The sequence below is a fragment of the Lagopus leucura genome, unplaced genomic scaffold (genome assembly GCF_019238085.1).
Source record: "Lagopus leucura isolate 7727_CA_CO unplaced genomic scaffold, USGS_WTPT01 Super-Scaffold_100002, whole genome shotgun sequence".
NCBI classification, from domain to species: Eukaryota; Metazoa; Chordata; class Aves; order Galliformes; family Phasianidae; genus Lagopus; species Lagopus leucura.
This window is the reverse complement of record NW_024962263.1, coordinates 50,331,120-50,349,790: the sequence shown is the minus strand read 5'-3', so window position 1 is coordinate 50,349,790 and position 18,671 is coordinate 50,331,120. Positions and strand designations below refer to the sequence as shown.

General features: G+C 40.9%; 1 protein-coding gene across 4 annotated transcripts in view; it reads right to left on the bottom strand.

Moving 5' to 3' along the window:
• The window catches only part of MAPRE2 (microtubule associated protein RP/EB family member 2), an 88,686-nt gene that overhangs the window by 10,722 nt on the left and 59,293 nt on the right, over positions 1–18,671 (bottom strand). For all 4 annotated transcript variants that reach the window (XM_042869072.1, XM_042869070.1, XM_042869071.1 and 1 more), the window contains 3 exons: positions 13,411–13,556; positions 11,325–11,538; positions 2,032–2,171 (listed from right to left, as the gene is read on the bottom strand). In XM_042869072.1, coding sequence (XP_042725006.1) covers positions 2,032–2,171; positions 11,325–11,538; positions 13,411–13,556 — 500 coding nt within the window. The remainder of the gene's footprint in view (positions 1–2,031; positions 2,172–11,324; positions 11,539–13,410; positions 13,557–18,671) is intronic.

Here is an 18,671-nt window from a genome sequence, read left to right as displayed (position 1 = left end):
TAAAGCACAGCAGGGACCATTTAGCATTTTAATGCTACAGATAATCAAACTCCAGTGCACGGTGACATGCCTTGAAAGTGTTTAATTTACTGGCACAGGCCAAGGCAATAGCTATGGCCATTTTAAGAGAGACTTTAAGATTGTTGAGAGCCATTAAACCAGCAAATGTTATGCATGGCTTACAATCATTGCAAATAGATCATCAAGTAATCCTATGGTAAAATATAGCTTATGGACGTTCGTACTTAAACTTTTCCACTGTAAGTTGCACAGAAGTTTAATGTCAGAATCTCCCTCAGCTGCCATTTGTGAAAGGGCTGAAATTAAGTCTGTTAACAACCAGGCAAGGCTGTGATAACTGCAGATGCCATTCAACAATGTTTTCTATCAAGACAGCAAAGTACAATTGGCTCCCGCCCATACCTTGCCTGGCTGCTGGAGGGTGGGGGAAAAATGGGCAATTTGGCTCTTCCAACATGTTCATACTGGGATAAGAAAAGCCTGGCACAAAGTGGCTTGCAGCAGAGCTTTTTTGGCTCATGTAATTTGCCTGGGGTGCATAAGTAATCATTAGTGGCAAATGAGATACCAAGTACTGCCAGCATTAAGAAAAAAGAAAGAAAAAAAAAAAAAAGAAAAAAAAAAAAGGCTCCCAGATGATTCTAGCTAGAAAAGGTCTCTCAAAAATGAGCTTGTAAAACACCAACTTTCAAAATCTTTAGGATTTATTTTTTGTGATGGAGGAAATCATTAATTTTCCTCAGGGGTGTATGTATATAAAGCTGAAGGTTTTCACAGGTGGAAGCTGCTAGGAATACATTAGCAGAGGATGTGATAGTGACTGCCTGTTTGCATCTTAGTAAAGATGAAATATTTTTATCTTGCTCATATCCAAAGTGACTCTTCCTGCTGAAGTGAACACCTTCTGACTTCTACATACAAATGTCACAGTTTAAGCCACACTGAAATGATGTTCGAACTCCGCTTAAAATGACATAACAAAAGGTTCTGATTCGATCAGAAGTGTATACATTCATTATTTGTGCAACATTTAAGAACATTTCTGCTACAGCAACGACCCTGGAAGGCTGGTGAGCTCTGCTGTGCTTGCTGCTGCTCAGAATTATACACAATCTACAGTACGTCGTGTTCGGTATGTGGCTGTCCATCACCACCTCTGGCACATAAGAGTAACAAGGAATTTGCAGTCGGTGCCCAAACAAACCAAGGTCTCTGTTGTTGAGGTCAATGAAAGTCTGAAACTGAAATGACCTTAATTGTGGAAAATTATACTTAATCCAGAGTAATGACTTTCTGTATGCAGCTGCCAGGCAGCTCTTGCTGTAAAATATGAGACTTTTCCTTTCTGTACTCCCCTGACAAATACAGCAGTCAAGTCTCATTTATACAAGTGGCCTTGACATCATCAACAGCATGGTCTTGAGCCAGACGCAGGTATTTATTGAAATTCTGGCATTTTATTATGGTGCAGAACACTATATACTCAGCATTTTCATAAAGGTAGACCCATTTTTAAACGAGAAAGGCACATTTCCTCCCAGATGTTTTCATTCCAGAAAGCAGAGTGCAATGAGCTAGTCTTGGTTCAGCCGCAATTCTCTAACCCTGCTAATATAAACAGGCTTGTTTTCTGCACAACACATTAAAATGATTTATTTCAAATCTGTAATACAGAAGAACAAAGACATTGTTGGGCTTTTTCCCATCCAACTGAAATAAAAGATACATTTCAAAACCTAATTAATAAAACCATCTGTAATAAAACTCTCATACTTCAGTAAGACTCACCTGGCATTCCTAAGACTCCCTTTCAAATGTACTGGCACAATACCAGCCATCTCTGGTAAATGCTATTTTTAACAATAAATCTCTTTTTCTTCCCAGCTGGGCTATTTAAATCTTTTCTACCTTCATAATTCTGGAGGATATCATTCAGCAGAGGGCAATATCAGATTTCATGCCTGTCTGTGACAATGAATGCATCTAATTTTATGCCTCAAGTAAATTTACCTGTTCACTGAGCTGTATGACTTGAGTTTCCAAATCTTTATCTGATTTGGATGCTGAGCTGCTTGGTGCAGCCTTTTTTGCTGAAGATGGGCGAGAAGGTGTTGATCCCGGTTTAGAAGCTGGACTGGATTTAGCAGCACCTAAAAAATACAATCAATAAATAGCAAAATCAAATATTTTCCCCAGGATAAATATGTTGCTATTAGCCTGATGCTGAAATACATGTATCTCACTTGCAGACAGCCATTCACACCATTACTTCAGTGGAAAAGGTTCCAGCTTTCTACCACGGAAAAGGAAAACAAATTTTCATCAGTTTTACTTTGACCTTATTACTGAGAGGGAAGTAACTCAAACTAAAACACATGAAAATCAGCCTAGGAGTATCAAGTCCCCTTAGCTGTCTGCAACTTTCAGCTTTTAAAACAGAGCTGTTAAGAGACAATTCCCTTGGCCCAATGTTTGGTGTACCTGTCTAACTTCAGCCCCCTGGAAAAAGATGGACTTGGAATAAAGTCAGCTAAACCATCCCCACACTTTCCTTGTTGTCTCTATAAACCATCCCTACGATGAGGGCATGGAGATTCAAATAGTGTGAGCAGAACTAAATCCATCAGTGAACTCACGGTTACCATGGTGACTGAGCGATCCCTTTTGATCTGCTTAGGCTTCTCTATTTGTTTCTAATGACACACACAGCTGAGCTTGACAGAGCACAGAGCAATGTCTCCACCAGGTAAAGCAGCAGCTAATGTCACACAGGCAGCCCTTCTCCACAAAGAAACCTTGCCGCCTCCTCACACCCCTCAGAAGGTCCCTCAGGCCTTGCTCTGCCAGAGCTGGTCCTTCCTGGTTAGCCTGCAGCCTCGCATTTTGTCCCAGGGTCACCAGCACTTTGCTCCCCTAGCAGCATTCTCCTCAATTCAGCCTGCTGGAAATGGGTTTCAGATGGAATCAGCACTTTCCTTGCTTGGGCTAGGAACACAGAGAAAAGCCCTGGCCCTCTCTCTAACCTCTTTTATTTGATTCACTAAACAGGTATGTGTCACGAGTCTTGCTTTGCAGCACCCATACTTACTGTTGGCTCTTCTGAAGAGCCAAGCACAGTCGTATGCTTATGGGCTCTATAGCCTTCCTTTACCACCAGCTGTTCTTGGCTCTGAATTCTGGGACATATGAAGCCCAAAGGCCAGCTAAGCTTTGTGGTTCAGAGTTCTTACTGTATTCCATGCATGCAGGAAGCAGTTCAGCTGAGAACTGAACGCTAAAAACAAGGTGTGGCCATTCAGATGTGAAACCTTAGCTGGGCAATGCAGCTTTCCTCTGCTCACTGACATTCTTGCACACTAAGGCAGTGCTGGACTTCCTCACTAGGTGCCTGCACACGATGAGAAGACAGGCTTTTCCCCTCAGAGGCCATGGCACATGACCCAAGCAAGGCAGGCTGTGCAGCCCTTATACAGTGCTCCCTCTCATGTCCAACAGCTCTGTGAAGAGAGCCAGTTCTGTGTAGACTGAGGTAGGGATCACAAAAAGCTGAACAGTTAAGGACACATACCTTTTTCACCTGCGGAGAGATATAAGAACAGAGCAAGAGCTAACACTGAACGGCCAGATTTTCTCTCCAATTTGCAGCTGAGCCATCCCCACAATGCACGCTGAGCAAGCTCACATCACCGCTATCTGCAAGCTGGACAGTACCAAACACATTGCACTGTGTTCTGCTCTTTGAAAGGTACAAAGCCTTCTGGATTTCTGCAGCAAAGTGATACTAAGCTTTATAAAGTCCCGACAAATCAAAGGAAATGGACTTTTCTCCCCTCAAGATCAGCTCTGAAATGAACACATATTCCAATTTCAGTTACACAGTTAAAAGCCAGCTAAATAATCTGAGCCTTTCAGACAGTATTGGTGACAGCTGGATAGAACTTAATTGCAACAGAGAATGCCCAGGGTTTTCTAATTAAAAGTTTCCTGGAGAAGAAAAGGAAAAAAAAAATCTTTAATGCACATCTATCTAACATATCAATTTTGGAATCAGCTCAGAGGTAAGCTTCCCATTTCTAACAGAAGTTTAATTTCATAAAGGAATTAAAAGATGTTGGTTGATAAGAATTGTGCAAAGTGCTTGAGACAGTCAGATACCTTAACAGAGATGAAAGATTTTAATAGACATTAATAATTTTGCTATTGAGCACCGTGATGACCCTGCAGTCAATTAGTGCAAGTGTGGAATAACTCCTAATTTATTGCTCAGAGGAGCTAGATATCTCAAGCAGTTTCAATTCCATTCAAAATCACATCTTCCATGAAAATATTTATTGCCCATAATAAGAAAACTTATGCTGGTAGTGATCATGTATTCATTAAGACTTCTCAGGCATCCCACATTGCCAGCATCACAAAAAACAGGGTGGTTGTTGGTTTTTGTTTTTTGTTTTTTGCTTGGACAGCCTTCTATGAAGTCCTATTTCCATTTTCTGAGAAAGCACAATATCTCACACAAATATTTTACATACAAAATGTATTCTTATCAGCTTTTTTTCATGGAACATTGAGAAAACTGCATTGCAATCAGTGTCATAGATGTTACCTATTACTGATTCCTTACCATGTTTACTGTCGATGTTCAAAGAACAGTGCAGAATCCTGCACCACACAGGAAAAAACCCTATCCCCAAAACATGTTGGGGGCCAAATGTCTGGAAAGCCCCATGGCAGAAAACAGACCTGTGGGCTCTGGTGAACACCAAGTTGAATGTAACTCAGCACTGTATCCTCACAGCAAGGAAGCCAAGTTTCCTGAGCTGCATTTGGAAGAGCATTGCCAGCAGGTCAAGACAGCTCATCCTTCCCCTCTACTCAGCACTGGTGAGGCTGCATCTGGAGAGCTGGGTCCAGTTCTGGCCCCCCAGTACAAGAGAGATCTGGATACACTAAAGAGCGCCCAACAGAGATGATAAAGGGTCTGGAGAGTCTCCTCTATGAGAGAGGCTGGAAGCTGTGCCCTTTCAGTATGGAGAAAGGAAGACTGAGCTGGATCTCATCAACATGTATACATCTGATGGAGGAGAGTTAAAGTGACAGACAAACTTCTTACAATGGTGCTTAGGGCAAGATGAAGCACTGAAATACAACAAACTGTATTTAAACACCAGGAGCACTGGCACAGGCTGCTCAGAGGCTGTGTGTGGGCTCTGCTCCTCAGAGACCTTCAGCAGCTGCCTGGATGTGGGCCTGGGCTCCTGCTCTGGTGTCCCTGATGGAGTGGGGTTGTGGGCCCGATGGACCCAGAGGGCACTGCCAGCTTATACCACATTGTGAAAACTTCTATCACAGCATGCTCTGATTTGAGGTCAATAAAGGGTTAAATAAGAACATTTTTAAAGCAGTGTTGCAGGTGCATTCATTGGCACCTAAGTAGCTTTTTGTTCCTACCTGTGTAACGCTAGCAGGGATGAGAACAATAAGTGAACTTTAGCACCAACTGTTTCTAAGGACACGTTATTTTGTTCTCATTCTTAAATAAACCAAATGAAGCAATTCTGAAATGCACTGCAGTTTTCTAACTGTAATGCTCCAGAAACAATTACTAGTCAGTAAGACCATTACTGTTTTTTGCTAAACATGAAAAGGATGTACACTTCCAAAACGTGAAGCACAAAATGTTGGCACCGTGTATGTTTTGGGTACAAAGCCAGATTTGGAATTCCAGGTCACACTTTACATTGCGAGTGTGGTATTGCAGACAAGACCCATTTAATGCTTAGAGACAATTTTTCCTTGAAGCTACATGAGTAATTAGTATGCTGTTAAATATTTATGTAAAGTTCCAAGGGAACACGTGCATGACTGCATTGTGGATGCGTGTGAGAATAGTGTGTGTGAGAGCAGTGGAAGCCCTGAGCAAGCAAGACTCAGCTGAGCCCCTCACAGCTATTGCTTCAATTGAATGGGGAACCATTTGCACTGTATCTTCAAATTAAAAAACTGAAATGTTAATTTCAAATTGTAAAGCTTCCTAGAATGCATATTCCTGACTCATGCCACAGAAGAATACACAAACCCACTAAAAGGCCACAGAGCAAGCGATTTATTCACAAACTAAAATATCGGCCCATTTAAAACAAACAAGTGAGAACAGTAAGCAAATTAATATTCACACATGCTTATTGTTACAGCTACAGTGGGGTGCAAGACAGTATTCCATCTAGGGATGCTTAATGGCACAAGTGATGACAACTGATGCTTAATGGGAGTGAAATGACCTCAGTCAAACCAGCTTTCAGCATCTGATACAGAGCAGTGCAGCACTTAGTTACTTCATGGTACTGACTTCCCCAAGTCGTGGCAGCACCCCTTTCCCCTCAGCTCTCCACACTGCCACTGCTATTGGCTCCAGTATGGTCTAATGAGCTCTGCGCTGCCAGGGAACTAGCAAGAAGTCTGTACAAACACCTGAAAATGGAACAACCACAAATTTCAACCAAGTCATCCAAGAGAGAACATACAATTGAATCTATTGGTTAGATGAATGTCTTGCTTATGGTACGACTGTCCATATTCATCTTTAAAAGAAGCAGATTTGGTAAACAGGAACAAACCACAGCCCTTTCCTCATCACAAATTGTATCTTAAAACATAAAAAACCCCACATTTTAATGGCAAAAAAATTGTCAGCTGAAACCCCTATTTTCTCCAGAAAAGTCTTCAAGCATGCAAGCACTCCAGTTAATGAAAGCGTTTCACATTAGGCCTGACAGAAAAAAAAAAAATTTAAAATGTGAAGTCCTCCCAGAAAGACAAGAAAAAACCCTATGATGTACACAATTCTGTAACTACCTGGTTAGCTATTAGGAAATGATCCCCCCCCCCCAAAAAAAAAAACAAGACAAAAGCCCTGCTCCTGCACTGCAAGCAATGTTGCTATATGGTCTCATTTCTCTGCCTCGGTGGCTTTAAAAATTAAACCCTCCTGACGTGGGTAGGAGAGGTCTCTGTCTGATGCCTGAGTTGTTTCCCTCTCCACTTTGCACACACTGTTCCTGTGGGGCAACACTCTCCTTTGGCCTCGCATGAACCAGGCACAAAAGCATTTTCAGTTGTCACTTTACAGCTCTTCTTATCTTCAGCTCTACAGCAATGTGCCACGTCGGGCAGGGCTACCCTTGGACATACCAACTGCCTGCAATGAGGGAGCGTGTTGTGGTGGAAAGCAAAGAAAAATGCGTCAGGATGAGCTCTCCGGTTCCCCGGGATGCTTAATCATGCCACTAACTGCTACAATGAAGATTGCTTTTGTTGAATATATTTATCCCTCAAAATTAATTTGCAGCACTTCTGCCATAGCAGGGTATACCATCTCCCTACAGAATATCGGTGTTTTTCTTGCATAACTGGCTCTTTGACAGCATACACACACATATATATATAGCATCCATGCACAAACAGTTCATTCTGCCCTGGTTATTTTCCCTGTCATAGCATGATTATTTTTAGCCCTCATGTGATCCTTCAGTATTTTCCAGTTCTGCTTTAGTCATCCTGCTCTCACAGAGTATTTCAAACTAAAAAGTCCATCAGCCTTCAGTTCTAAGGATCTCTCACATTTTTAGCTTATATGTAAATAATTAATTTCATTAAGCTGTCTTCTAGTCATGCATTTTTGACACTCCTCTCCCATACAAAAAGCTCTGATACACAGAAAATCTTATATAAGCCACTAAGCTGAAACCCTGACAACTGGATCAAAATTTTCAATTTGATCAGATGAAGCTTTTCTGGTTTTATTTTTTTCCTGAGAGGATTAGAACCGGCACAAAGAACAACATGCTAATATTTTAATCCCTTCCAATAATCATGATTCTACATCTGCAGGCTGTCTACCACTGCACAGAGAAAAGCAGGGGGCTGCAGGACACCTAAAAGCTCAGAGTGGGCAGATGGCATCCTATCCGAAAGCAGCTGTGGCCCTGCTGGCACAGAGCCCACGTTGCTGGGCTGTGCTGCGGGTTCACCCCACAGAGGATGAAAACACATTCATCTGCCAGCAGGGACCTGTGTCTACCTGGCACTCCTCGCCGTACCTGCTGCTTCTAGAAGAAATACATACGCGTTCTGAAGTCATTTTTCCTTCACAGCACTACCAAACCCTGCAGCAAATCAGCTCTGTCTCCTGAGAAAGATGGGCACAGGATGAGGGTGGCACATGAGATTAGATGGAGGAGCTGCTTATGCTGCCCTTATGAGCTGCATTCTCCTTGACCTGCCTGACTCACCAGCTGGAGTGCCTTCCAAAGGGGTATGGAAGGGCCTGCCGGCATGCTCACCAATAAACACAAAAATTGGTGTGTTTTCACACTTCTCAGGTTCTGCTTTGTGTTAACGTCATTTCACAAAATGAAATGAAGACCACACTTGGCATCTGCAGAGATACAGATACGTGCCACTTTGTGGTATAGAAAGCGACTATCAGATATAGTGGGTCTGTAGAGATTAAGAGTCAGATTAAATCACCAAAAATAATCCTAACTCGCTGCAGCTACCTTTTAGGGTAAGCTTTGCAAGCAGTCCTTAGGGAATTGACCACTTTTTTGGTAACTGAATGACATTATCCTTGTCTACCTCTGAAAACACAGCGTCAGAACTCTATTATGAATCATTAAAGAGATTAACACCTCCTCCTAACTTACTCCAAAACAAAGGTCTGGCAAAGGGCACTGGAATAGCTGTTGTGTGGAACAATACGAATCATCTGAACACATGGAATTGCTAGCAGCTAAATACATTATTCCCTTAAAATATTCGATCAGTTTGGATCATACATTCAATCAATTTGGATTAAGCCTATTTAAAGGTCAGTGACAAAAACAAAAATGCAGTGTAAGTGCCCGGAAGTCTACTTGTTCCTAACACTGAACAAAAGATACATACCTGTCTACTTGCACACTGCTTAAAAACTTCCATATGACATTAAAAGATCTGCTGGTTCCTTTGTATCACGAATGCATCTTTTAATTTTGTTAGTGATTCGAAATCCATTACAATTTCAAAGCTTCAGTGTTAAAATAAAGTGGGTGACACTTATTAAAAGTAACAACAAAAAAAGGCAAGATGTTATGGCACTCTGCTACTGGTGTTGGCAATTACTTACTGAGTCGGTGCAAGAGGTTGTTGTATCAAACAGCCCACAATGTTTACTACTCCCATAACAAAGTCAAGCCAAACTGTGAAGTTTAGCTGTGCCCCAAACCTCAGCCATTTCACTGAAGATTCATGGCTGCAGAATAACAAATAACTGGCATTAAAGTTATAAACAGCCATTTAAATTATGCCATCTGATGTCACACTTATTCATGGGCATATATTCTCTCTTCGTGACTGCATTACTGTGGAAGATGAAACTTAAGATGGGGTGGGGAATTCTTCAACCGCTGTAGAACTCAGTAGACCTCATCTTCTTGGGCTTTTTTAAAATAAATGGTTAAGCTTGTTTTACTCACACAAGTAGTATCACTATTGTTCCTGTAACATCTGTAATGGATATCCCTGCATTTCCAGTAAAGTGTGCACTTGCATGCACATAATAAATCTGTGACCGACACTTAACTGTTCTACAATGCAAGCAGCAATAAAAGCTAGAATTCTTATTTCACCTAGCGTCACACAGTGCCTACAACTCTCCCCCCGCCTCAACAGAAATTAAATTAGTGTCCTGCCTATCATAAATCCAGACAATACTTAAATTAATGAGGAAGGAAGCTTTCCATGAAAAAAAAAGCATCCGTGACCAAAAGAAAGTTGATGAAAACACACCACATATCTCAGCTGTCCTACTCCATGTTGAAGGCACATGGCATGCTCTCGTATGACCAGCAAAAGGACATGAGATCACTGCATTATCATCCAAACTGACTGGCATCTTCCATTCCAGCAGCTACTCTACCTCTCCAGGATTGCCACCCCCATTACCTTAATTGGGATGACGCATTTGTGACTTCAGTAAAAACAGACCACTGCCAAGAAGGATCAACAAGCACGGTAAATTCTGTATTTAATAGAAGTGTATTTTCCAATTTATCAAAAGAACCACCTGATGCTCACCAGGGTTTTTAGTTTTCAGAGGCAGTGCAAGATACCACGCAGGAAATCATAGCATACTAAGCCCTAGAATTCAAAAGCTTAGATACAAGATGATGCAGAAACAAAGATGTGAAGAAAACACAGTGATAACAGAACCACCATCACTTCAGAATCTCAGAGCAGCACTGCCCAGCTATTAGGTGCTCAGCTTCCTGGGAGCACTAAGGAGATGAAGGCAGCTGGCCAAGTATGCCCACTTTTGACGTCAGAAATGGTCAGAGCAGATTGCTGAAATCTGGGTACGATTCCAGAGTTTAAGCCAGTCTAAACCTGAGGTTGCCTGATACCTGCCCCTTCCCTTTTGCCAACAACTGAGCTAATGAGAAGACAGGTCACAGAATTACACGAACCGAAAAGTAATCATTATTTGAGGATTGGTTTAGCATAAATAAGGCAAACTCAGGACATACCAATAAAGGAATTAAGAGTATGCGCATGTGTGTTTCTGTATGTACAAACCTACACATCTGTAGGCAACTAACTGCAGCACCACTTGCTTAGTAGTTACTTAAAAAAAATTTTTTTTAATCTCTATATACCTGCTCTTCTGTTCACTTAACAAGTTACCAAGAAAAATGGCATCGTTGAGTGACCAGTAGTGCTCATATTAAATAAACACCAAAGACCAGGTTTAACTGTTTACTCCTGTTGCAGAAACACAACGCAAAATGTCAGAAGACAGATGTATTTTCAAGAAAGAGCAATAGCTGCTACGCTGCTCACTTAGAAGACTGAGCTATAAACTGCCACAAAGCACACATTATTATTATTTTTCTGCTTTCTGGACAGCACTTACAATTTAGCACCATGAAAAGAGTAACTTTAAAAAATTCACTGTGTTATAAATTTCCTGTTCTTGAAAACACATGCAAACAGTACAACCAGTGATGACTATCCTAAATGTCTGTTTCTCCGCCAGAAGATATCACAACGCTTATGCCAAGGGTTCAAGTGGGGGACATCCCAGGGCTGACAGGACTGAGCACACCATAAGAAGTTAACTTCTGACACGACAGATGCTAAGTCAACAACACAGAAAGAATAGCTCATGCACATGAGGCGGTAATTTCCAACTAGTATTTAGGTAAAATTGGTCACAGCTTATGATCATTTTCAGAGATAAAAACAGAATTACTTTAGACACAACATACCTGCAGTAGGAGAGTTTGCATGGTGGGACTTTTTGGGCAGATTAAAGATTTGTTCACCAGGATCTGGTGGGGGAAGAGCATCTTGGCCTTGTCGAGCTTCCACAGGATCATACTCTTTCCCATCATAGTTAGCATCAAAGAACTTCTTAAACCACTGAATGAAATCTAAGTTGTCTTGGAAGCGTCCTTTGACCAGTTTTTCCACTGGAATTACCTGAAAGGTAGAATAAAGTTTCCAGTAACAAACCATTGATATTTTTATATTTAAAAAAACAAACAAACAAAAAACCATGCACACTAATTTGGAAAAAAATATATATATATATAAAAAATAGAATCATAGAATGGCCTGGGTTGAAAAGGACCATAATGATCATCTAGTTTCAAACCCCCTGCTATGTGCAGGGTCACCAACCACTAGAACAGGCTATATATATATATATATGTGTCTGTGTGTGTGTATGTATATATCTCATAACTCTTTGTCATTGTTGCCCTCCTAATAGCAAATTATGCTGGAATTGCAGTGGTCTTAATGATTAATAAACAAAGGGCCAGCCTTTGAGGTGGCTATATGCAAACCTTCATAACTACTGTTCCACAGAGTTACTCCTTTCCTATTGCAGTGGCAGCCGTGATTAATGAAGCTGTTCTGGGAGTAGGACTATATTCAGCTAAGTGGCAATTTCTGTTTCTGAAATTCACGTGCTGCAGGTGGGCACAGTAACGGTGAACAACTCTTCAAGAGATCCAGATTAAGTTTCTTGTTCTTTGCTGTACTGTCTGAATCAGCTTTTCCAGGTCATGCTGAAACACCCTACATTTTGTAGTACATGTTCACTATGAACTAACCTTGAAGTTTTAACCTTGTAACTTTTTTCCATTCTGTACATAGCTATACATAAAATGGTTTATTGATCTGAAAAACTTGACAGAAACGTCTAGTAGAACAAAAGTGAGGCTATAAGGAACGTCACTATCAACGTCCTACAGATTTTTCACATAAATGAAGTCTCCAAAAGGTGACTGGTGGTAGGAAAACAGTGCAAGGAGACGGCTTTATAATGCTTTGCGGGAAGCACAAGCTTCCAAGATGCTGTGGGCAGACAGTGACTATGAAGAGAATGCTGCAGAAAGAGGACTGCCCTGCCTTGTTGTATGAAGTTAGCTTCACACAGCTAACTAAAGAGCTAAGTTCAACAGACATTAATACCTCCTGAATGCATTCAGTTATCAACTGGAAACAGAGTACCTAAAAGCATTACAATTTTCATCTGTTTCTTCAAGGTTAAGCCAACTGTCCAGCATTTTGTAAGTCTATGATACTGCTGTAACAATTCACATAGCATTTTGCATATCCCTTATTTGTTTCATTTGAGTAGAGCAAGTTTTCTCCCTATAGAGAAATGGGCAACGTTCATCTTTATTGGGCTTTCCAATGCTTCGTTATCAAATCATACTGTAAATAGAAGCACAACATTTCAGGAAATAATAAAGGTTTCCAATCTTTATGAAATTATTGTGGGACTTTGTAATAAGACTGTTTAAATTTCAGGATAAGGCAACACTAAAATCAGTGGAGAATCCTCAAATGATTTACAGGTACTGCATCTGTATAAAACTGCAAGAAAAGAACATAACTTCCATTATTCAGCACAGAATCAGTATCTTGTGGTTGAATAACAAGCCATTTCCTAAGAGAGACCTCCATTCCTAAACTTTACAGATCACATGCACTGGCCAGTCTACCAAATCACTGGGTATATTATTCCAGGTCTTGAATACTTGAAATTCCCTAAAGCCAGTTTTGGACAAGAAATGCGGAATATTTATAATAACAGTATACTTCCAGGTTGTTCTGTTGGAAATTCAGGTCATCGGTAATTTTATGGTATCTCAAATTAAAGCCCTGGTTCAATGATGACAAAGAATTTCCAACAGATGGTATTTTACCAGAACAGTCTCTGATATTAAGAAATAATGAGTTAAGCTGTACAACTCCTTATAGGACTTTATTATTGACTTTATCCAGTTTATACAGCTTGTGAAGCCTGCAATGACTGAAATACAAATACAGAATGCCTACCTTATCCACATTCATTCTTTTAAACGATGCTTGCAGAAGCTTGAAGTTGTGAATGTATTCATGTTCCAGCTTTGCCTGGAACTTTACTTTCTTCAAGCTAATACACCCGGGGAACAACATGTCCATGAACTGGCAGTAAGCTGCTCCTATAACAAGAGAATGCACTGACGTTAATCCAGATTCACCCGGCTAAAACCAAATGGCGTTTAATGTCATTAAGAGAAAGCATGAGCAGAAAGCAACCATGCTGAACAAGTCCCTGCTGTAATTCAGTCTAGCACTATGCATCCCAGATGTACTTGCCACATTGCTCAGTGTACACTGGATGTTCTCATGTAGTTTTTCCATTGTCTGGATGCACCAAGCACTTTTGTACAACAACTGAAGAATCACCACGAGTAACACAAAGCGCATCTTTCTTCTACTTAAAACTGACGTTCTTGGAGTCCCTTTAAACATTAGGACTATCCATATCGTGTGATGATTACAGCCAAAGTAGAGATCTCCTAGTAAGTTCCTTCATTCTTCACAGTACCCAAAATTCAACCAAGATTTTATTTATTCTGGCAATTGAAGTTGGAAGCTATCCCATAGACTGATGAATTCCAAGGCAGTATTTCAAGATTACCCCAAATCATGATTGAAAAATAAAACTGCAAAGCTCCTGCCTGTTAAAATACACTAGTCTTTTTCATCCCCTTTAAACCAAACATCGATAATGATCTTTATCACCTGTGAAAAGTGTTTGAATTGACTTTAATGTAGACCACCCAGTACTCATAGATTTCAGAAGCCAAGCTCCTAGCTTGGCAGCTCACTCAAAACAAGATTTCCATGTTCAACTTTGAGAGCTATGTGAACTTACATATTAGTAAGCAAGAGTGAGTGTAATTAGTACGTAAGTGTAATTAATTCAGCACAGAATGGCAAATATATGGAAAAATTTCTAAACAGTGTACTAAATATAGCCAATAGAGATAACTTTTCTCATATTCAGAGATCTTCCCTCTATATTATCGCATCACTGTCATTTGCAAAATGTCTACTGCTGACTCAATTAAGTGTTTTGAAATTAAAGCTGAAGACGTTTGAGGGAATCAGAGGATCACCAATTAAGTTCTCCTTCAGAAAAGAGTTTGCTAGTCAACAAAATGCTTTATACTTCAAGACTCACTAAGGTCCATATCTGAAGCAAGAGGGCATAGGCTTAACACCTCCACTTGAGCACACAGGCCCCGTAAGTCAGCACCCAAATAGTCACAAGTTAAATTTGACTCCCACAAAAAGGACTCCTGAACACTTAGTGCAAATCAGTTTTGATAAACTTAAGTGTCCAAATCTCACCTAACAGTTCAGGACAGTATCTGTGAAAACTACTTGATCACCCTGCCCATGCAAAAACCAAATTAACAAATCAGACACCTGGTTTGTCTAGTTTTGCAGGAGGGGCAACAATAACTGAAGCTCGATATTTTTCTCTGTGGGTATGCATGTGTTTTGGCAGGACCAATTTTACACATCAGATAGTTCTCATTCTCTGTGTCCATCCAAGCTCCATATACAAAGGGTGACAGAGCTTGTAACTCCTCCAAAAGAGGAACAGAGATTCGGAGTCAAGTCTAAAAACACCTAAATACTGATATGAAATTTGGTCAGTGACTTAACAAGATCAAGCTTGAAAATAACTTTAATTTTTAAAAATTCTCTTCATGTTGACTAGCTTTGTGAAGGAAAAACTGTCAGAAAAAATAACCTGATTTTCCAAGGACACCTTGTACTTAGCTGTTTGCAGTGGTTTTGATATGATTAAGAATCAAAGTAAGATATTCCCTAAAGGGAAAGAAGCCTTCTGGCAAGCTACAAACATGAGATGACACATTTGCATCTTCTTATAGGAAGCTATACAAACAGAATTAGTAATTCAAAACCTATCCTTAGCAGGAGAACTGGCACATATGCAGCAACAGAAAAATGACATTACAATTAAAAGCATGGATATACAGATACTGCAAGGCTTAACTGTACTTATTACTATTTAATTTCACGCAAAAGGATTATTATGCAATCATTTCATGTTATAAATTGAATTTGTTCCCAACTCTGCCCTTTCATCCCACCCATATCTCAATTATAAAGTTTACTCTGATATCTAAGTAATTGCCTGGAGGCCTTGAAAATGCACTGTGCAACCTTTCATCTACATCCTTTTAGAAAACTGGAAACCTAAAATGTTCGCATGAGATTTCCTCCTTCTGCTAGTGATGCAAATTCCTCTTGCATGCCTTTAGATAGAGTCTGACTAGACTAGAGACTTTAGTTAAGACATTTCCTCGTGTTTCCTTGTCCTCGTGCAAGTAGTTGTTTCTGTATTTTATCAGCCAGGAGGTGGTCCTGGGTCTGTTCAGTGCCTGAGGGCAGAGAACACTGGCATGCATCCATGTGACGGTACAAACCCAGTCTCTGACACAATAACCAAGCCTGCTGCCAGACTGCTTCCCCAACAGGAGGATTTTATTACAGCAGCAAACACAGCTTATTAAAATGCCTCTTTCTGAAGCGCAGAGGCAACATGCAAATACAGACTGAACTAAGTTCTGCAAAGTACAAAAAAAACCTATTTCTGACTCCCATATAATAGAAAAGAAAGTTACAGGTGTCACTACATTTAACTGGGACTACTAGATTTTGGACATCAAGATTACATATATATTTTATACAAAATAGGCATTACTTATTTAAAATTTTGCTCCTAAGGCCTGTGGCTGTCACAGTGCATTAGGATGCCTGCATGGCAGAACCAGGATGCTGCTTTCAACACTGTCAACTGTTGAGGTTTCATAGAGGCAGCAGGAGAAGCAGCCTGACAGAAGTAATGCAAGATCGTTGTGCCTTTGCTTCTTGGCCCCAGCACGCAGACATGCAGTTCCCTGCATACTGGACAGCACTTTAGGAATATTCTATTTACCATACAATTGATGTTTCAATGTAGCTGGCCAGGAAAGGAGTATTTTTAACTCAACATCAAGAAAACAGCAGTAGGGATGATGACAGCATGGTTTTTGATGGATACTTCTTGCATAATTTACATGGACAAAATGGGTTTTATGTCACTGTATTTCATTTAAGATTTAAAAGCTTCTCTGCATTTTCTGATGAAAAGCAGCAGCCTTTTCCCACAAAAAATGAAAAGAACAACAATAACAATACAGCCCAATCTCTCCCACACCAAGACTAACAAATTATTACCTGTCTAGAATTGCTCTCAGAGTACATCTGTCTCTATGACCAAAAAACTTGTACATATTTAAAAATCTGCAAACACACACACACAGAGATACAGAAATAATGTGAAATCTCTTCAAAAGATGGATAAAAACCACAGCTGGTAGCACTGGGGAAGAGGGATTACTGAACGTGGGAGACACGCTGATGTTAAACCCTCCCCACTCTCTATTAGCCAACAAGCAATTTTGAATCCAGGCGCAAAACCCCTTTCACTTTTCCATCTAGAACTCTGATGCAGCCACCAATTACAAGAGATATTCACAGGCCAGAAGCCAAAACCAACTTGCAAACACAACTAGCGAGTGGAAACTCCACGCTTGCCTTCACAGCGCAGGACACGACAGCAGCTCAGGGGGCTGCAGCATCCTGCTGGCACACTGACCATGAGCACAACCATCTTCACTGACTCCATTTTAATATTTATAAGAAAATAACAGAGTGGAGAATCTCAGCAGTGTTGAATCTGACCGGCAGGCTGCTGCTGTCTGAAGGGAGCCTTGTGACTCGTTTACTACTCCCTCCTCTCTGGGAGGAATCTGGCTGTGGCCTAGATTGGAGAGCCGGGCAGCATCGCTGGCTGTGGTTGTGCATAGCAGGCTGTGCTGTGCATGGCACTGGGCTGGGGGGCGGGCTACTGGCCAGGCTGAGGGCAGCGGGGGGGAAGCACATCTGGGGCAGTGTTCAGAACCATGCCCAAGTTATTATTTATCTCCTCAAGGAGGAGCTGAATCAATCCTTCTTATCCAATGTACCTCTCTGTTTGTCCCTTCATCACTGCATCACGTGGAGGTGAGGTCCCTCAAAGTCACGGAAAATCACAGCAGACAGCATGGGAACACAGAGGAGCTGTGAAAAGGCAGGGCCTGTCTGTGTGGTGGTAGGCTTTAGTTCAGTTCTGCTGTCAGAACTGTGGCAGAAAAAGCTAAGTTGCAAACTAGAATTTTGCTGGAAATGTTTAATAAAAAATTGGATCTAAAAACAGCATGTGATTCAAGCCTCAGCCAGGCCTCAGTTTGATTTTCAGGCACACATTTTTGGAAAAAAAAAGAAAAAAAAGAAAAAAAAAACCACCAACAAAAACTTATTGGGAAAAAGGCCGACTGCACCTTTTTCTGTAATTACAGTTATTTGCTTCAAGGATTTGTTTTTTAAGATTCTCTAAAAATGTATCCTGTCACATTAGACAGAAATTCCTTCCAACTATTTGTTCACTCCAGAGCTGCCACAAGCTAATCAACGCACTTGGAAAATGCGGCATGATTCCCATGCGTGTTAGTCATCAGTGCTTCAGCTCACTGGAGCGGCGTTGCCAACACGGATGGGAAAGTGCACACACCCAGCACTTCTGTTGCTGAGAGAACAACAGAAAAAGGCAGTAACTTTGTGTGACATCGCAGTGTTCATGAGAAATGGGGAAATAAATACAAAGGCCAGCAATCAGTGTTTGCAGTACAGCAGCACTTCTGGCTTTTTACCTCCAGATGCTTAAAACTGTGTCCTTAGAAGCAGATTAAGGTAGGCACACAGCAGGTTTTGATGTAAAACATGAGCCCATATCATGATACTTACATCTCAAATGTGTTCTTCTATTCTGCCACTGTCTTTTCTTAAATTAAAAAGAAAAAAAAAAAGTCAGTGACCACAAAGCTGTGTTACCTACAGCTGTGTTTAAGCACCCTATTTGCAGCACCCATATGACTGAGGACATAGAGCAATGAATTCTGCTGCTCCATTGAAAAAAAAACAACACATTGATTTAAAGAGGTTTCAGCCCATTTCCTGGAGAACATCAGAGCCCACTGCAGTTTACTGCCTGCTTCGTGGTAGGGAAGCCAGATGTGCATCAGTGATGCAATGCTGGCGTGAGCTTTGCCTTTTCCACTAACAGCCTGGGGGGGGGGGGGCACTTAAATAAATAAATACAAGTGATCCAGATGAGAGTGCAGCCCTGCTCTCCTGCAAAGAGCTCTGGGAAC